This window comes from Euprymna scolopes, chromosome 33 (assembly GCF_053919585.1).
Source record: "Euprymna scolopes isolate OS-2025 chromosome 33, ASM5391958v1, whole genome shotgun sequence".
NCBI lineage: Eukaryota > Metazoa > Mollusca > Cephalopoda > Sepiida > Sepiolidae > Euprymna > Euprymna scolopes.
In genome coordinates this window covers 89,220,657-89,241,248 of record NC_136514.1, presented here as the reverse complement: position 1 = coordinate 89,241,248, position 20,592 = coordinate 89,220,657, and the positions used below count along the sequence as shown (strand labels likewise).

The window sequence follows — 20,592 nt, the reverse complement described above, 5'->3', positions numbered from 1 at the left end:
AAGCCGCTGCTCAGCTACTTTGGATTGAACGGACTGAGAATATAGCTCCCTTGCATTTTTTATTACTCTTTTACAGTGGTTACTGGCAGTCCTGAAAGCAGCTTTAGTCTCAGTGCATCTGTTACGTTGGTAGCTATGGAAAAAATTATTCCTGTGCGCGATGGCAGCAGCACATTCTGGGAAGAACCATGGCTGGCTGTTAGGTTTTTGTTGGAATTTTTTGGATGGTATGAATTGGTCTATGCCTACAATTAACCATTCGGTCAGGTCTGACACTATAGAGGACACATCCTTTTTAAACATGGAATGCAGAGGTAGATCAGATTATAAATACACGGAAGCTATCCCAGTCAGCCGCAGAGTATCGATATACTGTACGGTGATGAGTTACGTCTGAAGACTTATTACATTTCATTTTTATCTTAACTGATACAACTGAGTGGTCGGCAGATCCCAGAGGAGACAGAACGGAACATGAGCATAGCTCAGGGAAAGTTGTGAGAAAAAGGTCTAGAAGGCTTGCATACTGACCGGAAGTATCGAGCACACGGATGGGTTTGTGAACAATCTGGGCGAGGTAATAGGCAATGGCGAAGTCATGACAGAACCTCCCCTCACCACCTGTCTTGTTCGAGTGGGTCAACCATTCCACATTGTGAACATTGAAGTCACCACAAATGCGAATGTTAGCCGAAGGATGAGCAGACAGGATGTGGTCAATTTTCTCAGATATACTCTTAAAGATAGTAACTCCGCTGTTGTGGGGGTGATAGAGGGCAAATATAAATGCGGTGGTGTACGCAAGTGCAACTCGGAAGCACATATAAGGTAAATTAGGGTCTTCACTGGAGATATCTCTACCACACGGAAAGCCATCCTTAATGTAAGCACATATTCTATGCCCATGGCGATCTTGGGGGACAGATTTGGATGTTAAGTTTCATCTAGGAAGAATATGTCCGATTTCGTCTTCTGTAATTGGGTTTCAACCTCTAGAAGAAACGTAGACCCCTGATGTTAGAGGAGACGGGGTAGTAGGGGTCTACGTTCGATTGGAGGATGGAGTTCTAGGTTTATTCGCATTTTTTTTTTGAGATATTTCATGTTGAGGTTTTTGGGATTTGTGGAACAGGTCGATAGACTTGATTAGAGTAGGACAGAGAGGGAAAGTAAGAGAGAAAAAAATCAGGAAATTTTTTTTTTGTAGCACATGATAAGGTAAGGCTGTAACAATTACCCACTAATATGGCATCGAGAGGCCTCCACCAGAAACTACTGCATGGTCCAGAATCCAATTACAAAATGCATCTCCAACTGCTTATATACATGACAAATAACACCCTATCTGAGAATTCTACTTTCAAACGCCTAACATTTGCGGGCAATATGAACTGGAACAAATACATAGAGGACATTGCAAAGGCTGCTGCAAAGAAGGTGGGTTTCCTCTATCGGGCTAGAAAATTACTCACACCTGAGAGCATCCCGTACCTCTACAAGGCCACCATTCGCCCATGCATGGAGTATTGTTGCCACATCTGGGCGGGTGCATCTACCACTAGTCTCTCCCTCTTAGATAAAGTCCAAAAAAGAGTTGTCAATCTAATCGGTCCCACTTTATCAACTAAGCTCCAGCCCCTGTCCCATCACTGCAATGTTGCATCACTGTGCCTGTTTTACAAATATTTTAATGGAATGTGGTCTAATGAACTCGTTTCACTTGTACCCCCTCGACGTACATATCCGCGACAAACCCACTTAGCAATAAGATCTCACCACTTCACCATTGTTGTCCCTAAATGCCAGAAAGCTTTCTATTGTAATAGTTTCTTCCCTCGAACAACTAGACTTTGGAATTCCCTTCCTGCTGCCTGCTTCCCTGGCTGTACTGATATGCAGAAGTTTAAATGTAACATAAACAAATATCTTGTTAATCTTTCCTAGATGTGGCCCGAAATAGTAGCCCCTTACGTCCAAGTCGCGATATGCTTTGTAAGGGGTGAACATGAGTACAAAAAAAATTTTTTTTTGAACGTAATTTGTTTTATAATTAATGTTTCTGATATTGCATTAACTTCTATAATAGGTCAGCTTAGTAAGTGATCATCGCCAAGACTATGCACTGTTTCTAATAAAAAAAAAAGAAAAATAATTATTTATTTTCTTACGTTCTGTAATCTGCATGAATAACTTGTTTGTAACTCGAGTACAACTGTAGGATGAGTTCATTGTACCTATTTACTATGCCTCTCCACGGGACTGAGTTAGACACCAGGGTCGTTTTTTAACGTGGAGAAAAGGTACAAAAATAAAAATTGTCTCAATCGTGAAGGATTTCTCCTCCACCGAAAGAGAACAAGAAATAGAAGTGCAGCATCTGAAGAACAGATACTACACTTTGATCTTGTTTATATATTTTATTGCTTTTTTAAAAATTTTGAAAATACAATTAAGTAAAAAACAAAAGATTTTTGAACAACAAAATTAGGCACAAGGCCCTACAAGAAATTGGGGAGGGGAAGGGTTCAGGGTCTTTGTGACTAAAGTGATTAAAAAGTAATAAATGTAGACTTTGGAGTCTTACTCTTGACTGGCAACATTTACCAAAATACCTCATTCACTCTATGGATCTTAAACTAACTAATAAATCCCCAGCGTTTAAGAATCAAAACCATATTTACAATTAATAAACAGTTGTCTGTGTGTTTGTGTATGCATTTTTTTACACTTTGATCTTGTCCCGAAGGCCAAGAAAAGGCATTTTTTAATGCCAATGTACACAATGTACAAAAGGGTGAAATCAGCAGTTTAAATGTTCACAAGAAACACCCGTCTAGATGAGAACGCTATCTGTGCCTAAACCTATCCGTAGATTGTGGGGTCTATTTGGATTAGCCTCGTAGGGGATGTCCTTTTCTCTTCTCTGCAACCTCTTTCTCATAGAAGAGATGTAGCAAGTTTGTCTTTGCTTTATCGTTATTTTCATGTCAAGTGCTCGGCTGAGCTCCAATCTATGGTCCCCCCTCGCCTAACTTTCACAAGAAACATCCGTCTAGCAAAAAACATGATCACTAATTTCCCCCACTCTTTATCTGTGCCTAAACCTAAACGTAGATTCCATGAACAAAGCTTCTTTCTTAGAACTGCACGCCTATGGAATTGTCTTCCATTTTCCTGCTTTCCAAGTGACTACATTATGGTTGTCTTCAAGTCCAACGTAAACAAGATTTTGATGAGCCGTTCCATATAAGTTAACAAATTTACCGAATTCCATTACTAACGATTACTATATTGTCCAATTGTCTACTGTACACTCTTTAACCCTTATTCTCGAGTGGCTTCTTGGCCTTGATAAGTGAGGATGCCTATGTAAAAAAAAAAAAAAAAAATGATTTTATAATATGAAAATGTAGCGCAGAACATGTAAATATGATTGATAAAGCTGATGTGAAAACATGTTCAGTCAAATCAATATGGTTGGTTGTTTTTGTTTTACGGCATATCAACCTTTTTCAGTAATGCCGAATCTAGTTATTTTGAGAAACGATTTTTAATGGAGTATATTTGTTTTTTAAGTAGGATTCTATTCAACCCATAGTTGGGACCCTAACAGGTACTACCACTCCGGGTCAGAGTGGACCTGGGAGCAATGGCAATTAAAGGGTGGCTCCACACTCCCCAGGGCCCGCAAGGTGGGGCCTCACCATCGGATATAGTTTTAGGTCATATCCAGAACCACAAATCAATATGGAAGGGACGAATTTGGTGCTGATGCGTGAGTGTTAACAAGATGGCTTTAATGTGTATACTAATCGTCTATACGCTCAAATTAAAAGCAAATTTACAATAAAAACAAACAGAATAAAAATAACCAAATCCTGTCACGTTAGACAAAACAAATTGCAGAAAAATGGCAACTATATTGAACGTGAATTGGTTAACAACAATAGTAAAAAGAGAATAAAAATATTAATTAGAATATAAATGTCATTTGTAATTAGTTGTGAATATGGCCTACTAGTAGGCAGTATTACTACTTATACAAATCAAATAAGATGAAGCAGCATCTGGCTACTATGAGTTAGTATGGTAGTAGGAGGTTGAAGTAAAGGGAATGGTATAATAATTATAATCAAAATGTCAATACTCTAATTAGTCATAAATAAGAAAGTTGCAAACCTGATAGGCCCTGAACTGGCATCTAAGCTTCAGCCTCTGTCCCATCGACGAAATGTTGCATCCCTTTGCCTTTTCTACAAGTATTTTAGTGGTGAATGCTCTGACGAACTGCATTCCCTTGTGCCCCTACGACGTGAGCACCCTCGTCAAACCCGACAGGCTGCTAAATCCCACCCTCACACTGTAGAGATCCCTAGATGTATAAGATCTTTTTACTCCAATAGTTTCTTCCCCAGAACCGCTAGACTCTGGAATTCCATTCCAGGTCCCTGCTTCCCCAACAGTACTGACGTGCAGAAGTTCATATGTAACGTGAACCGACATCTTGCTGCACAAATCCCTACATAGTACCCCAGTAGTTGCTGCCCCTGATAGTAGCCCCCTACACCAAAGTGGCAATTTGCCTTGTTTGGGGTGAAAATGTAATAAAAAAAAAATAAAAAAAAGAAAAAAAAACTACTAGTATTACTAGTACTAACACAACTTTTACTGCTATTGTTAATACCATAGATATTAGGTTGGTGCAAAAATGTCCTTTTTTGTTGCGCAAGTGTTAACAAGATGGCATTAATGTGTATACTAATTAGCTGTACGTTCATATTAAAAGCAAATTTACAATAACAGACAATCCGAAAAAAAAAGTGACAAAATTCTGCCAAGTTAGACAAAACAAACCACAGAAAAATGGCCACTATTTTGAACGTCAATTGGTTAACAACAATAATAAAGAAAAATGAGAATAAAAAATGCTGATAATATTAATTGAAATATAAATGTTGATAATTTGTAGTGAGTTGTGAATATGACCTACTACTAGTTCTACTTATACTATTGAGAAAGGTCAAATAAGATGAAGCAGCATCTGGCCACTATGAGTTAGTATGGTAGTAGGAGGTTGCAGTAAAAGGAATGGTATGATAATTATAATCAAAATGTCAATACTCTAATTAGTCATAAATAAGACCCACTGGTTAGCTGTATTATTATTACTAATATTGGAAAACACATATGGCTAATGTTATATATGAAACTCAATCTGTATGTATCGATGTGTGATGTTTGTGTCCTTTATAGAAAAGAAAGATTTAGAATCTACATAAAATCTAAAAGTGTATTCTTATGTAAAATCTACCAGGGAAAACAATGGAAGTGGTCCTAATACAATTTTTACCACTACTGCTAATACTATTGATACAAAGTAGAAGTGGCGGTGTCCGGGAGGTGGGGGGGGGGATCTGGCCCCTATGAGTTAGTATGGTAGTAGGAGGTTGCAGTAAAAAGGAATAGTATGATAATTATAATCAAAATGTCAATACTCTAATTAGTCACAAATATGACCCACTGGTTAGCTGTATTATTACTACTAATATTACGAATACAACTTTTACTACTACTGTTAATACTATTGATACAGAAAAGTAGAAGTGCAGTGTCCGGGAGCTCGGTTAGTATGGTGGTAGGAGGCTGCAGTAAAGAGAATAGTATGAGTGAGAAAGTACCCGTATCTGTCAGCATAAAAGTGAATAATGGATTGTTTTTGCTACACCCTGATTACTGATGCAGAATGTTATGTATAATATTAGCAACGAGTTACAAAGTTGATCTTAAATGTGATTTGTCTTATTATTAGGAAGTATATATAATTCAATGTAAATATAAATTGGCACAAGTTAATAGCATTATGCTATTCTAATTATTGAAGAGAGAATTATGCTGTCCTAATTATTGAAGAGAGAATTATGCTGCTCTAATTATTGAAGAGAGAATTATGCTGCTCTAATTATTGAAGAGAGAATTATGCTGCTCTAATTATTGAAGAGAGAATTATGCTGCTCTAATTATTGAAGAGAGAATTATGCTGGTCTAATTATTGAAGAGAGTTCAGCGAATATAATTCGCTATTCAGAAAAATATTACTAAATAGCTGATCGAATTTCCTGTAAAATAAAAATTGAAGCAGAAAGGAGCGGTGATGGAAGCTATAAATTGTGAAAGTGTATAAATGAGTAAATGAAACCATTTTTTAGAAGTCGATCCGATGAAGCAGATTTCCCAATGAATGATGGGGAAGTGTTAGTAGATTTTTTTTGGCTGAGTGAAATATACTCCTACCTCCTCTAAGAATGAACTGTTTGGGAGAGTCACTTTGATCAGAGTGAATGTAGGAAATTACAAAGATGACTGAAATCAACTGATAATTTCCAAAAACATGCATCAGGTACTGGCAAGAAGAGTGACCATACCGGAATTATGTGTGGCGCCTGTGTTTATGGTTCTATGATGTGTGACTGGAGAGGGAAAAAAACAACTTTAATTTATTATTATTATAAGTCATAATAATAATAATAATAATAATAATAATAATAATAAATAAAAAATAATAAAAATAAATTAAAAAAATAAGAATTAAATCATAAAAAATAAGAAAATAATAATAATAATGATAATATATACTAAATAAGAAAATAATAATAATGATGATAATAATATATACTAGCTGATCTGGTCCAGCATTGGCGAGGATTATTTATACTTTCATTTTACACAAACCCCATAACATAACTGCGAAACACTAACTTTAACTGATTTAAGGGAATTGAGAAAGCAAATCTATTTCCATGATAAAATACTGGTGTTACAAGATCAGACTGTCTGAAGATACTGGCTTCCTGACCTAAAATATGCCAAACATTGAAAAGAAAAAAAAATGTTAAAAGATTTTACAATAAACATAACAGACATTAATGTTAGTTTTTTTTTTCCTTTGTAAAACTCAATCATGTTGTGCAAAGCTAAAAACAAAAAAAAATCCTCTACAAAACAACCAAACCAATCATCATGTATAAATACTTTGAAAATATAAAGAACTTGAAATATTCCAAGATGCAGCATTAAATAACCTGAAGTGTTGATATGCAGTTAAGAATAATATATACTAGCAGGACCTGTGGAAATTCCACTGGTCCTGCTAGTATACATATATGCAGTTAAGAATAATATATACTAGGAGGACCTGTGGAAATTCCACAGGGGACTCATTCATATGTAATATATTGATGTTGGCATTCTGTAGATATTCAGTGTAAATGGAGATGCTCTGATATTATTGTTTTTTCATTTTTTGTTAAAACTGCAGAAGTATTTACCTAAGCTAGCACGAACGCCCGGCAAAGCCCGGTCGTAAAGTATGCCTAAATATATTTTAATTCTTGCAGATTTCGTATATATTATTATACAGTTAATGTTCTGCCGATTTTTATATATAATAAAGTTGCGATTTCAAAAATAAAAATATATATATCCATATGACTTGAGTGCATTAGCTTTAATGAAAACCGAAACCAAAACTTATGGGGGAAAAAAAATAAATAAATAAAATAAAATAATATATATATATATATATACACACGTATATATACACACACACACATATATACACGCACACACACATATATATATATACATACACACACACACACACACAAAGTATTATTTGGTTCTCAATTTGTTATTCTTTATCTGTATTCTATGAGTTATATATACTAGCAGGACCTGTGGAAATTCCACTGGTCCTGCTAGTATACATATATGCAGTTAAGAATAATATATACTAGGAGGACCTGTGGAAATTCCACAGGGGACTACATCATATGTAATATATTGATGTTGGCATTCTGTAGATGTTCAGTGTAAATGGAGATGCTCTGATATTATTGTAGTTTTTTTGTTAAAACTGCAAAAGTATTTAAGCTAGCAGGGACGCCCGGTGTAGCCCGGTCGTAAAGTACACTTAAATATATTTTAATTCTTGCAGATTTCGTATATATTATTATAGAGTTAATGTTCTATCAATTTTTATATATCATAAAGTTAATATTTCAAAAATAAAAAATATATCCATATGACTTGGTGCATTAGCTTAAATTGAAACCAAAATAAAAACTTATGAAAAAAATATATGTATGTATATATATATATATATATAAAAATATATAATTTTTTTTTACAAAGGCATCACCACTTATCAAGGCCAAGAGGCCACTCAAGGATAAGAGTTAAAGAGTGTACAGTAGACAATTGAACAATAAAGTAATCGTTAGTAATGGAAATTTGGTAAATTTGTTAACTTATATGGAACGGCTCATCAAAAATTTGTTTATGTTAGACTTGAAAACAACCATATTGTAGTCAGCTGGAAAGCAGGAAAACGGAAGACAATTCCACAGGCGTGCAGTTCTAAAAAGCTTTGTTCATGGACCCTACGTTTAGGTTTAAGCACAGATAAAGAGTGGGGGAAATTATTGATAGTGTTTTCAGCTAGTCGAGTGTTTCTTGTGAAAGTTTGGCGAGGGGAGGGCATAGATTGGAGCTCAGTCGAGCACTTGCCATGAAAATGATGATAAAGCAGAGACAAACACGCAACATCTCTTCTGTGAGAAAGAGGTTGCAGGAAAGAGAAAAGGACATCCCCTATGAGGCTATGAAGTCTATTTTGAACTCTATCAAGGCAGAGAAGATTTGAAGGTATCAGAATTGGTGTCGGAAAAATTGATGCCTATTTTCCGATGCCAAAACGATTCTTTTAATTGCTTTTTTTAGTTGATTTTGTTTAAAGCAAAATCTTCCATTGCTGGCAATAATGATAAAATAATAAATATTTATTGATTTTAAATTACCAGTAAAGCTAAAATAAATGGATCATCCTCCAGAAGTGTATTTTGACGTTTAGCAAAATATCTGCATATTTAATATGTGTTTTTACGAAAATCGGGGGAAATAACACAGGAATTTATTTCAAAATCGATAATTGTATGGAAATCGGAAAAAATATTGGAATCACCCCTGCACTACTTAAAACTTTAAATACATATCTATATATCTATAAAAGTGAAAGTGTCTGTCTGCCTGTGTGTGTGTCTGTGTGTGTACATTTTCATACGCAATAACTCTGTCAATTTTAAGTCTACAGACTGGAAATTTGATATACAGGGTACTGACATTTGGGAAAATCAATGTGATCGGTTTTCAGCCAGAAATTTGGCTGTTAAGGATTACACATCTATATAATCAAATTACATTATAAATGACACCATAAGGCAAGGCAAATACCGAAACAAGGGTCTGGAAAACCCTGTATTCCACATCATAACCTGAAAAAAAAATTAAAAAAAAAAAAACGTATCCTAGGGCCACTGTATCCCAGGATTCTACTGTATTAGGTTAAACGAGAAGAGGAGGGGGGGGGGGCGTCAGTAAAAACAAAGCATTGTTATATGAGCACAGTAAAATAGTGATACTCATTCAATCCCAAGCAACATATGCCGAAATACATGGTATATTTAATCTGAGAAACCATTTTGGTTTTAATGTCATTGATATAGCTGGAGAAAATACTCTGCTGTCAGTCATTAGTCGTCTAATTGCTACTCGAATCACCAGGTTTAAATATTTCATAGTGTTAATAACTTTTGCTTCACGACTTGTAAACACTATGGATGCTCAAATATGTAAAATCATTCAAATTTTCTTACACTAAGACCTTTAAGCAAACACTGAATATTTATAAGTTGCAATTTATTCATTTTTAATTTTATAAGTACTAAGATATTCTTTGATAGATTTGTTTCTTTCATTTTGATTGGCAGTGCAATTACAATAGTCAGAAGAGATCAGTCATAAGTCCTCTAACCACTGCTCGAATTAGCAGGTTTAAATATTTTGTAGCATGAACAATGTTCACTACTTGTAAAATCTATGGATGCTCAAATACGTAATAATTATTAGTGATACATAAGCAGCTCGTGAAGGACAAGACTTTAAGGCATCAATAATTCAAAATTGATGGACACGGGATCAGAAAATGAGAAAAACAGAAGCATCAATTCACATGCTGGGAGCTGCGGAGAGAATTTGTTTCAAAGCGAAACACACACTCGTAAAAATAGTCAGGAGGAAACTTTCTCCCTCTCTGCTCGAATAATGTACACGAGTTAATAAAATAAGCAACTATGCAAAGTTGATTACCTTCAATTTCAGTCTCATCCGTTTCCTTCATTTCAGGAGGAGGCGGCGTAGGAGGAGGAGTTTTTATTTCTTTCTCTGGTTCTTTTACATCTTCCTTTAAAAAAAAAAAAAAGAAAAAAAAAAAGAAAAAGAGAGAGAAAATCAAAAAATATGAAATGGTTGGTAAAGAGAACCCAATTTTTTGTCCCCCCCCCCTCAATATTAATGTATCAAATAAGAGGTTAATGTAGTTTGCTTGAAGCATTGTTTAGTGTGTATATAAACAAAATTTAAGTTTAAAGAAGGCAGAACAATGCAGAAATGTAATAAATAGATTCACACAGAAACAACTTATGATATAATTGTGTAACCGGTCATACAGTTTCACTTCGTTGAATCATACATATATACTGCCACACCTAAAACTGGTTGTAAAATAACTCTAAATACATTGACCCATCATCCTGTCATTTTGTCTCAAATCACGTTCTGACCAACAATCCCATTTTTGCTTTCTTTTGTGTACCTTAGTGAATAACTTCCTCTCCTTTGTTCTGCTGATAAACACATTTCCATTTTTTTTTGTTATATTTTTTCCTTTCTAACAATTGGGGGGGGGGGCGTCAATAGTATCACAGATGCATAACTTAACAATGCTATTGTTACAATAAAAACTGTTTTTATTTATGAAAATTAAGTCATAAAGCTATGAAAACGAAATTTACATTTTGAGGAGGCAGAAGAAATATAGAGATGTAATGGATAGACGAACACTGAAGCAAATTAAAGTTATAATGGTGGAATCGGCCATGCAGTTTCACTTTATCGAATCAATAAATTTGTGTGTGTATATGTACAAATATATATATATATATATATATTTCTTAATTTCGCCTTGCCTCGACAGTCGAGTTTTAAATTTCTTCCATTCCCTTTTTTTACGCACATTTTATCTTTCTTTTAATAATATGATTAGAATTCATTCTCCTTTTCCTTGTACCTATTTGTGAATTATTCCACAGATTTCTGCCTTTTGGATTACTTTGAATCATCTTCCAATTACGCGATTCCCTTGGATTTTACTTATGCGAATGGAAATTTAACTAATTTTCTTGGATTCTGAATTTTTGGATTTTACCGTTATTGGATATTTTACCCTACACCAGACTATCCATTCACGTAAAATCACTTTTTTTATTCACCATATTCCCTCTGATTCACTTTTTGTTATCAAGTAAGATCTATGACTTACTTGTAGTTTCATCAAATACTTTTGCAAGCAAAATCCGATCCCGCATTTTTCTAATTCCTTCCCTTTGATGAGAAGGAAAGTATTTCTTCGAAACTCCGCTTAAGGATTAAGGACTATCCACTTATTTTTTTTTTGTTTCCTTTTTAAAATTAAATATGTTTTTAACATCTTTTATTAACTACTTGCTCTTATACACACACACACACACACACACATACATTCAAAGTTAAATGTATTCAGAGATAAAATCCATGAATTAAAATGAGATTATTAAGAGTGCTCAATATAAAACGGCAAATATTTGTGTATATATATATATATATATATATATATATATATATATATATAGTAAGTTATAAAATATATAAGCCTGATGAATCCTAGCATGGATGAAACGCGGAATAATCTGTGTAGCTTAATTGTCATATATATTTTATAACTTACTACCTAGCTCTACATATGTATTGAGCACTGTTGAAGTAAATACTTCAAGTTTACGCATAAATTTATACTTTCGTATATTAATTTATGTGATTAAATGAAGTAGTTTATATATATATATATATATATATATATATATATATATATATATAACTACTTCATTTACTCACATAATATACGAAAGTATAGATTTATGCGTAAACTTTAAGTATTTACTTCAAAAGTGCTCAATACGTAGGTAGAGCTAGTTAGTAATTTATAAAATATATATAGCGATTAAGCTACACTGAATATTCGGCGTTTCATCCACTATACGTCAGGCTTATGCGCGAATTCTGTGGTTGTTTCTCGTTTTTATATATGTTGAGAATTTTAGTTAGCCAATCAGCTTTCTAGTATCCACTGCGCCCCTTCCTATCAGCTAATGAGCATGCATTTTATCGAACAAAGGATCTGTTTTAGAACAAGGTTAGTGGTTTAAGGCAGACGATTTTCCTCATTTCTGCTCTTTTTTTTTTTTATATATATAAATATACATGTGTACACACATACATGCACACATACATACATATATATATATATATGTGTGTGTGTGTGTGTGTGGTCGTTTATGTATATTCATGTTTATTTAATTTATTTATTTGTTTGTTTGTTTTCTATTGTTTTTGTTAGTTTTAAAGCTATTTTGTATCGCTATCCTAGAGTAAGTTTTATTTTGTGAACACAATTGTTTGCTATTTCTCGTCTACAGTTTAATAGATTTTGGGGTTCTTTAAAGTACAGGATAGCAAATTTTTCATGGAGGCATAATTTACATGGGTCATCTAAATGTCTGCACGTGGTAGCTTGTCTTATTATTTTCCATTCGACTACCGGCGAATGTCCGCTTTCTTTGAGTTCCCAGTATTTATTCGCTAGTGTTGTTTTTATAAGGTGTTTTTTTATTTTTGAATGTACTTTTGTGGTCATAGTATCGGGTTTTGAAATCTAAGGAAGTCATGCCTACGTAATATTTCTTGTTATTCGGATTTTCTTTCGCAAATATTGTTGCTTGATAAACTACGCTTTTTGTTAGACATTTATTTTGAACTGGGCAAAGTGTGCGGTGTCTACAATTGCATTTATCTTGTTTGTTATTATTTTTATTTATGGTATGGTTGTTCTTGTCCGGGGTTGGTTTGTTATTATTATTATTATTATTATTTCTGCTAGTGTTGGTTTTATTTTTGTCTACTTTTTTTTTTATTAGAGAAATAGCAAACAATTGTGTTCACAAAATAAAACTTACTCTAGGATAGCGATACAAAATAGCTTTAAAACTAACAAAAACAATAGAAAACAAACAAATAAATAAATTAAATAAACATGAATATACATAAACGACCACACACATATATATATATGTATGTATGTGTGTACACATATGTATATTTATATATAAAAAAAAAAAAGAGCAGAAATGAGGAAAATCGTCTGCCTTAAACCACTAACCTAGTTCTAAAACAGATCCTTTGTTTGATAAAATGCATGCCCATTGGCTGATAGGAAGGGGCACGTGGATACTAGAAAGCTGATTGGCTAACTAAAATCCTCAGCATATATAAAAATGAGAAACAACCACAGAATTCGCGCATAAGCCTGACGAATTCTATAGTGGATGAAACGCCGAATATTCAGTGTAGCTTAATCGCCATATATATTTTATAAATTACTATATATATATATATATATATATATATATGAGCAAACAGTTAATAAAATATGTTAAAAAAAACACTTTGAAATGAGTTAAAAACATATTTAATCTGAAAAGGAAACACTAGATAAATGGATAGTCCTTAATCCGGAGTTTATATATATATATATATATATATATATATATATGAGGATTGCAACATCTTGTCAGATGAGTTCCACTCCATCAGTCACTAAAAGTCCATGTGTCCGAAGATGACTTTTCAGTCCTGCAAGCAACTTGTACACCCTCAAGCAGACATGACACTGAAGACGGTCATTGGTTTTGAAGAAACTAACAGCAACAGAATGTGTACGCTTTCACGTGATTTGACAACCGAACCTAGTCACACACCTCACAAATACAAAGATCTCCATGATTGGGCAGCAAGGTTTGGTGCTTCCTACATGCTCTCTTAAGCCTCGCTCAGTCTATCTTGGATTCTTCAAAGTGTTCTGCGCCCCTGTATATCAGTGCCCTCCACTGCTTGCGATCATACGCTAGGGACTCCCAACTGTCAACAAGATGAAAGCTCACCACTCTCCTTGATGCTATCATGAAAACGTTTTTTTGGCTCATGCTGAGATCTTTTGCCAAGTAGTAGCTCACGATAAAACAAGTGTTTTGGGAGTCGATAGTCATCAAGACGGACAAGATGACCTGCGCAATGCATTTTGTTCTTAATAACAATGGTAGCAATACTGGTTGTATTGGCCTTATTTAAGACATATTAGGGAAAAAACTATCCCACTTTAAACCAAGAATGTGTCCAAGGCAGTGCTGATGAAACCTCTCAAGCAGTTCTATATGTGACCGGTACAAGGTCAATGTTTCAGAGGCATAGAGTAAGGATGGCAATACACATGTTTGATATACTAACGTTTTGGTTGTCAGAGTTAGATCACCATCAGACTAAGCTATCTTGTACCCTTCCAAAAGCATCTGATGCCTTGTTGATTCTCTGTGTTGTTTCCGCATCAAGAGTGCCATCATTTGATAAGTCACTACCAAGGTAGACAAAATTTTTTACGACTTCATGGCGCTTTCTGTAGGCGAAGATATTAGGTTCCACAAATAGATCACCATACATATTTTATAGAACATTCTACATGGAATATGTTCTTATGTTCCTATTCGCATCAGGTAGTCAAGTGACATATCCGTGACGCTATATTTCAGGAAATTATCCCCTCATCAGGCACGTGTCAGGTTATTGAGAAGTTTTGTTACTTTCGTAATACCATTGGATTACAGAAGTGCAAGATAACAGTTTAGTTTCGAAATTCAAAATAATTACAAATTCACAATATGTAAAATAAATAAATAAAAGGGAGACTATAATTCAATACATTAAAAATAATGACTGGAACATCAATCCTGGTAAACAAAATATAGGACAAATATTTAATTATTCCAGGTTTTCACATGGTTTATATAATAGTGCTCAATAATAAAGAGCAAGATGTACCTTTATTTATATTTAAACTAGCCTGGGTGCCCGGCATTGCCCAGGTGTTTGGAGGTGTGTGTTGAGAAAAAAAAAAGCGGTAGTAGGCAGGCAGGCTCGAACCCGTACCATGAAGGAGGAAAAGAACGTAAAAAAAAACAAAAAAACTTGACGTCTTTGCTGTTGCATCCATCACCAAAACAGAAGTGATAATGTTTAAATTAAGGCTAGTCAATTGAAAAGAGAGGATGACTTTCGAAAATATTGGCGAAAAAAGCGACCTCTCCCTGTAGAAAAGTGCTCAGTTGAGGGTTAAGGAATTAATGTTTTTGGTCAATTTTTCGATATTTGTTGTCTGAAGGGTTGAGCTTCAAAATGATACTGATCTCGTGAAAATCCGTCGCCTCTGTCAAAAGTTTTAGGTGGACATACAAACATACATTTAAACAGACAGGTGAGATTTATATAATAGACTAGGGAGGGGTACCCAGCGTTGCCCGGGTGTTTGGAGGTGTGTGGGGTTAAAAAAAAAAAAGTAAGTATGAGGATCGAACCCGAACCGTTGAGGCAAAGTTGTAAATTAAAGTGTGAAAAAAAAAAAAAAAAAAACGTGCGACGTTAACCATTGCCCCACTGCGAGATGCTAACGGAAACACGTTTGAATTTATTTAATTACTTGGATTTGGCAGGTGCCCGTTTTAATGAGTTAATGAGGTCAAATTTGACTGTGGGATAGTATTTACTGCTGAATGCTTTTTTTTCCCCCCAAGATGTTATAGGAAAAAGACTAACCCACATGCGGCGAGCGACAAATGTTGAATATTTATCTTCCCGAAATCGAGCAAATTAAATAGACAAGCGAGCTTCGTTGTTAACTGTGAGATATTACGATTTATATGTGATATAAAAAGTTTTTAAAAGTTGTGAACCGACCGACTGCTTCTCTGAAAAGAGCCTTTTGTAGACATACAGAAAAAGCGAACACACATACATACATACATTTTCGCTTTTATATTTATAGATAAACATTCTTCAATGTCACTACACAATTAAGATTATATTTTGGTCCAATTGGTTATAATAGAACCAACCAACTTGTCAGGTGACAGACAGACAAGGTCAGTTTATATATAGACAAGTGACCTTGTCTGTTTGAGGAACAGTTTCTACCAAACTCCTCTGTCAATTTTTGGTCTACAGACTTGAAACTTGATATATAGAGAATTTGGACCAATAAAACAAATTAGAGTTAGTCTTTAGCCAGTAAAAATAGCTGCTAAGGGAAAAAAACTGAAACTTGGTAGGCATAAGTAAACTTAAAGTGCTCTTCTACACCTGCGCAAATATGCATTTATATGTTAATGTCGGTTCATCTTTAACTATTTCTTGTCCATCTGACGATAGCTCAAACAGTAATGACTAAAACTGGAGTGCTGTATGTTTGGGTTTCCGTTCTAGATGACGATACCCAAGGCATTTTTTTTTAAACTTTTGAAATCACTACTAAATATTGGGTACAATATAATAATCAGAGAATTTGCTCCATGGTAGTAAATACAAAATCTACATAAATTAAAATATCATATTTAAGCATATTTTACAACCAGGCAGTGCGACGCAGCGTCCTAGTTTAAAATAAGTTTTATATGGTGGCATGTGTTGGACAACTCTTAGGAATTAACTACTAAACTTATCTCTTGTTAGGTTTCTTTAGAAGTTATTGCCTTAATTTTGGTTTCTTTGGAAGTTATTGCCTTAACTGATTCCAACCTAGTTAGAACTTGTTAGATTAATTATGCCGACAGCTCAATCTTACAAAACCGTATTCGGTTTAACTTCCGTTTTATATGCTGAGAAGTATTTTTGTACACACACAGGTCACCAGAGAAGTTTTTTTATATACACACAGGTCACCAGAGAAGTTTTTTTGTACACACCCAGGTCACCAGAGAAGTATTTTTGTATACACCCAGGTCACTAGAGAAGTTTTTTTGTATACACCCAGGTCACCAGAGAAGTATTTTTGTACACACACACAGTGGGCCCAGAGGTGGAAATAGCCTAAAAAAAAACTTTCTCTATGTACCTTGAACTATAGAAATTCTGTAAGTAAATAAAATTTCTGAACAAACAAAAAAAAAATTAGGTCTGTAGCATCACGTGAAGTGATTTTATGCTATCTCAAACCTAGCGGAAATTCAAAATCCTGTCGAGATCATATTCTTGACTACATATGAACCTTATCATATAAACTAAGCCAGAATTTGTAAATAAAATGCCATAATGGGTTTTTTGATGTTATTCTTTCAATTTGTATAACTAAATTCATCTTTTTTTTCTAACAGAGGTCTTGTTTGTGGTATAATAGATGAAATTTTGATAAGATAAAAGCTTATTTAGTGAAATTTTACCTTAATGTTTCAGCAAAATTGTCATTTATTTTTTGTTCAATTCCTCAAATAGCTCAAAAACCGCTAAGATTTACATATCAAAGTATATATGTTTCAAAAAATATAGCCTAAGACCTTTCTAACTATGTCAAATTTGTTTTGTAAATCTTAGCAGTAAATTTTTTTTCTGACAAATAGAATTTTCATTTTTCCGGGATCTGGGACCAAATTACCAAATTCGGGCATTTTGCCAAAGTTTTAGTTTGCTTTTACATGTTCTATCAAATATTTTGAGTATTCTATTATTCTATATGACCATTCAGTTAATGTCTATGCTTTTTTCTTCATTACAGGCTATTATCGGGTTAACTGAAGTTTAAAAAAAAGAAATTATCATATTCAGATGGCAGGCAACAATGTTCTCACCACAGAATATCAGGTCTTCGAAGCCATCATTAGTCAGGCTGCATTATGCCGTACCAAACCATCTGAATATGCCAAGTTCTAGCTTCAATCGAAAAATTAGTTGATGAAAAACACCGAGAAAACCTGCTTCTCCTTCATCGTCAGCTCTCCACTGTTCTATCGGTTGTGTCGTCGTCACGTAAGATCGATCTGATGAAGTTCAAAGAACTTTGTGAGCAGACTTCATACAATTTGTGTGACAACTTCCCATGGGTCATGATGAATCACACCTTGCATGGGACTCTTCATCATTCAACACAATTGATGAGTCTAAATGATGCTCATGGACTGGGAAGTCTGTCAGAGGAATGCTTAGAGTCGAACAACAAAGACATTCGCAACTACTTGCAGTTCTTGTCGAGGAAAACTGACCCACTGCTCCAATTAACTGATGTAATGGCCAGGTTACTGGAACGATCAGATCCAATCATCCAGAACATAACCACTCATTTTCAGGCAAGAAAATTTTGCACGGAATGTGGAGCTGACGATCACACCATTCGGTCGCATGGTCGGTTGGTAGGTCTATCGAAGCGGTGGTATGCAAGCCTCGTTGAAGACATTTTTCTTGACTAAATGGTGATTTATTTGTTGTTTTATTTTATATTCTTATCTGCCAGTATGGAATGAGAAACATAACACAAACTGAATTATCTCGGTTGAGTCAACGAAACTACTCCAATTTTATAATTTCTCCTAATTTCGTGAATTTAGACAAAATCAAAGCATTTTTGGTTCCTGTATTCTTTTATACACTTTCTCTAAGTCAAAATATGCTTTAGTTACTCTGTATAAAACTGAAAAAAAAAACGAGAAAATGCCAGAAAAATCAAAGTAAGACTTCGCCTAATCTCTATTTCCAAAGTTTGGCGATCTGGGGCCAGTGTGCCATATGTTCACATAATCGGTTGTTTGGCTTGTCCAAGAACTGGTATGCAAGCCTTATTGAAGACATTTTTCTTGATTAATTTATATTATCTTTATGTGAGGTTTTGAGAAAATTCAATAATACACATAATGTTTGTATTGTTACCTGTGCAATTTTCAACAGAAATACACAATTTCAGACAGATTCATTACTTTATAAAAGCCAATACATAAACTGGTATATTAGCTCAACATGAATTGCTTCCATTATGTTCTCCTTGGCCATACGCTTCTAACAAGCCCTCAACCACTTTCCTATCTCAATCCAAACTGAAATAATGCCTATTTCAATATTTCTCTGAATTTAGTAAATTTCGGTAGATTCGCGACATTTTGTGACACAGCCAAAATAGGTCAATTTGGTCCCAGAACTGTTTTCAGAGACAAATATCAGTTAAAATCTAATTAAAATGAACCCAAGTTGATCATATGCCTCAAAAGTTTTGAAAAAAATCTTATAAAAGTCATTTGTGATGATGCTTCACCTCTATTTCCAAACATTGGCCATCTGGGCCCACTGTGACACACAGGTCACCAGAGAAGTTTTTGAAAGAAAATTTATTCCCATTCATACTGAACTTTTCCGTAAACAAGCCCTCAGTTGACAAAACTTGAATAAAACGAAGCAGTAAAATAAATCTGTTTCAGTTTTCAACATTTTCCAAGATAAAAGGGTAGCCCGACAAAAAAAAAAAAAAACATAATTTCTAATTATAGGACGTGATATACGCCATTATATCAAAGTTATCATTTTAATACTTTACACTGAGCATGTTAATGTGGCTTCCTTCAGTCTTGACAGACTATGGATACCGACTGTAAGGGTGCCTGCGCGTGAAATTTGTGTGGCAAGAGTTGCGCAGTCTCCAACCACACCTCTCCCGAGTTGACATTGTTGAATACCAATGGCAAGTTGAGGTACAGGACAACTGGAAACAATGCAGAGTTGAGTTGAGAGCACATACAGCACCTAGTCTTCCCAAATGGTCATCATCTGGTACTAGCCAAGCTCAACATTCCTTAACTTCGGTGATCTGGCAAGAACCGGTGTGTCAATGTGAGTATGCCACTGAGTTTTTTAGGGTTTTTTTTTATATGGTAGTCACCTCTTATCAAGGCCCGGAAGCCACTCGGGGATAAGGGTTATTATATTGCGTGTACAGTAATCAATGGGATAATATCATAGTAATTGTTAGAAATGGAAATTTGATAAAGTGTCTTAAGGAGGCGGTTTATCAGGAATTTGTTTATGTTGGACTTGAATACATCTAAGTTGTAGTCAGGTGGGAAACAGACAAATGGAAGAGAGTTCCACAGGCGTGCACTTCTAAGAAAGAAGCTTTGTTCATGGAATCTACACTTGGATTTAGGCACAGATAAAGAGTGGGAAAATTATTGACAGTGGTTTTAGCTAGAAGAGTGTTTTTCGTGAAAGATTGGCGAAGGGTACCAGAGAATGGAGCTCAGACGAGCACTTGCCATGGAAATAGCGATAAAACAAAGACAGGCTTGCAACGTCTCTTACTTGGGAGAGAGGCTGCAGGGAAGAGAAAAGGGCATCCGCCACTATGTGATGCATTAAATGAAGCAAAAGGTTTTTCAATTAAATGGATTTTTATTACTCAAGAATCTTTGCACAAAATCATTGCTTTTCACATTCACATAAACAGCTTATATGGAAAAAAAGAAAAAAGAAAAGAAAAAAAGAAAAGAAAAAGAAAGAAAGAAAGAAAAAGAAAGAAAGAAAGAAAAA

General features: G+C 34.6%; 1 protein-coding gene across 1 annotated transcript in view; it reads right to left on the bottom strand.

The window, feature by feature from the left end:
* Positions 1-20,592, bottom strand: part of LOC145258344 (uncharacterized) — a 153,339-nt gene that overhangs the window by 101,988 nt on the left and 30,759 nt on the right. Inside the window, exon 4 of the mRNA XM_080116536.1 lies at positions 10,204-10,297. Coding sequence (XP_079972662.1) covers positions 10,204-10,297 — 94 coding nt within the window. The remainder of the gene's footprint in view (positions 1-10,203; positions 10,298-20,592) is intronic.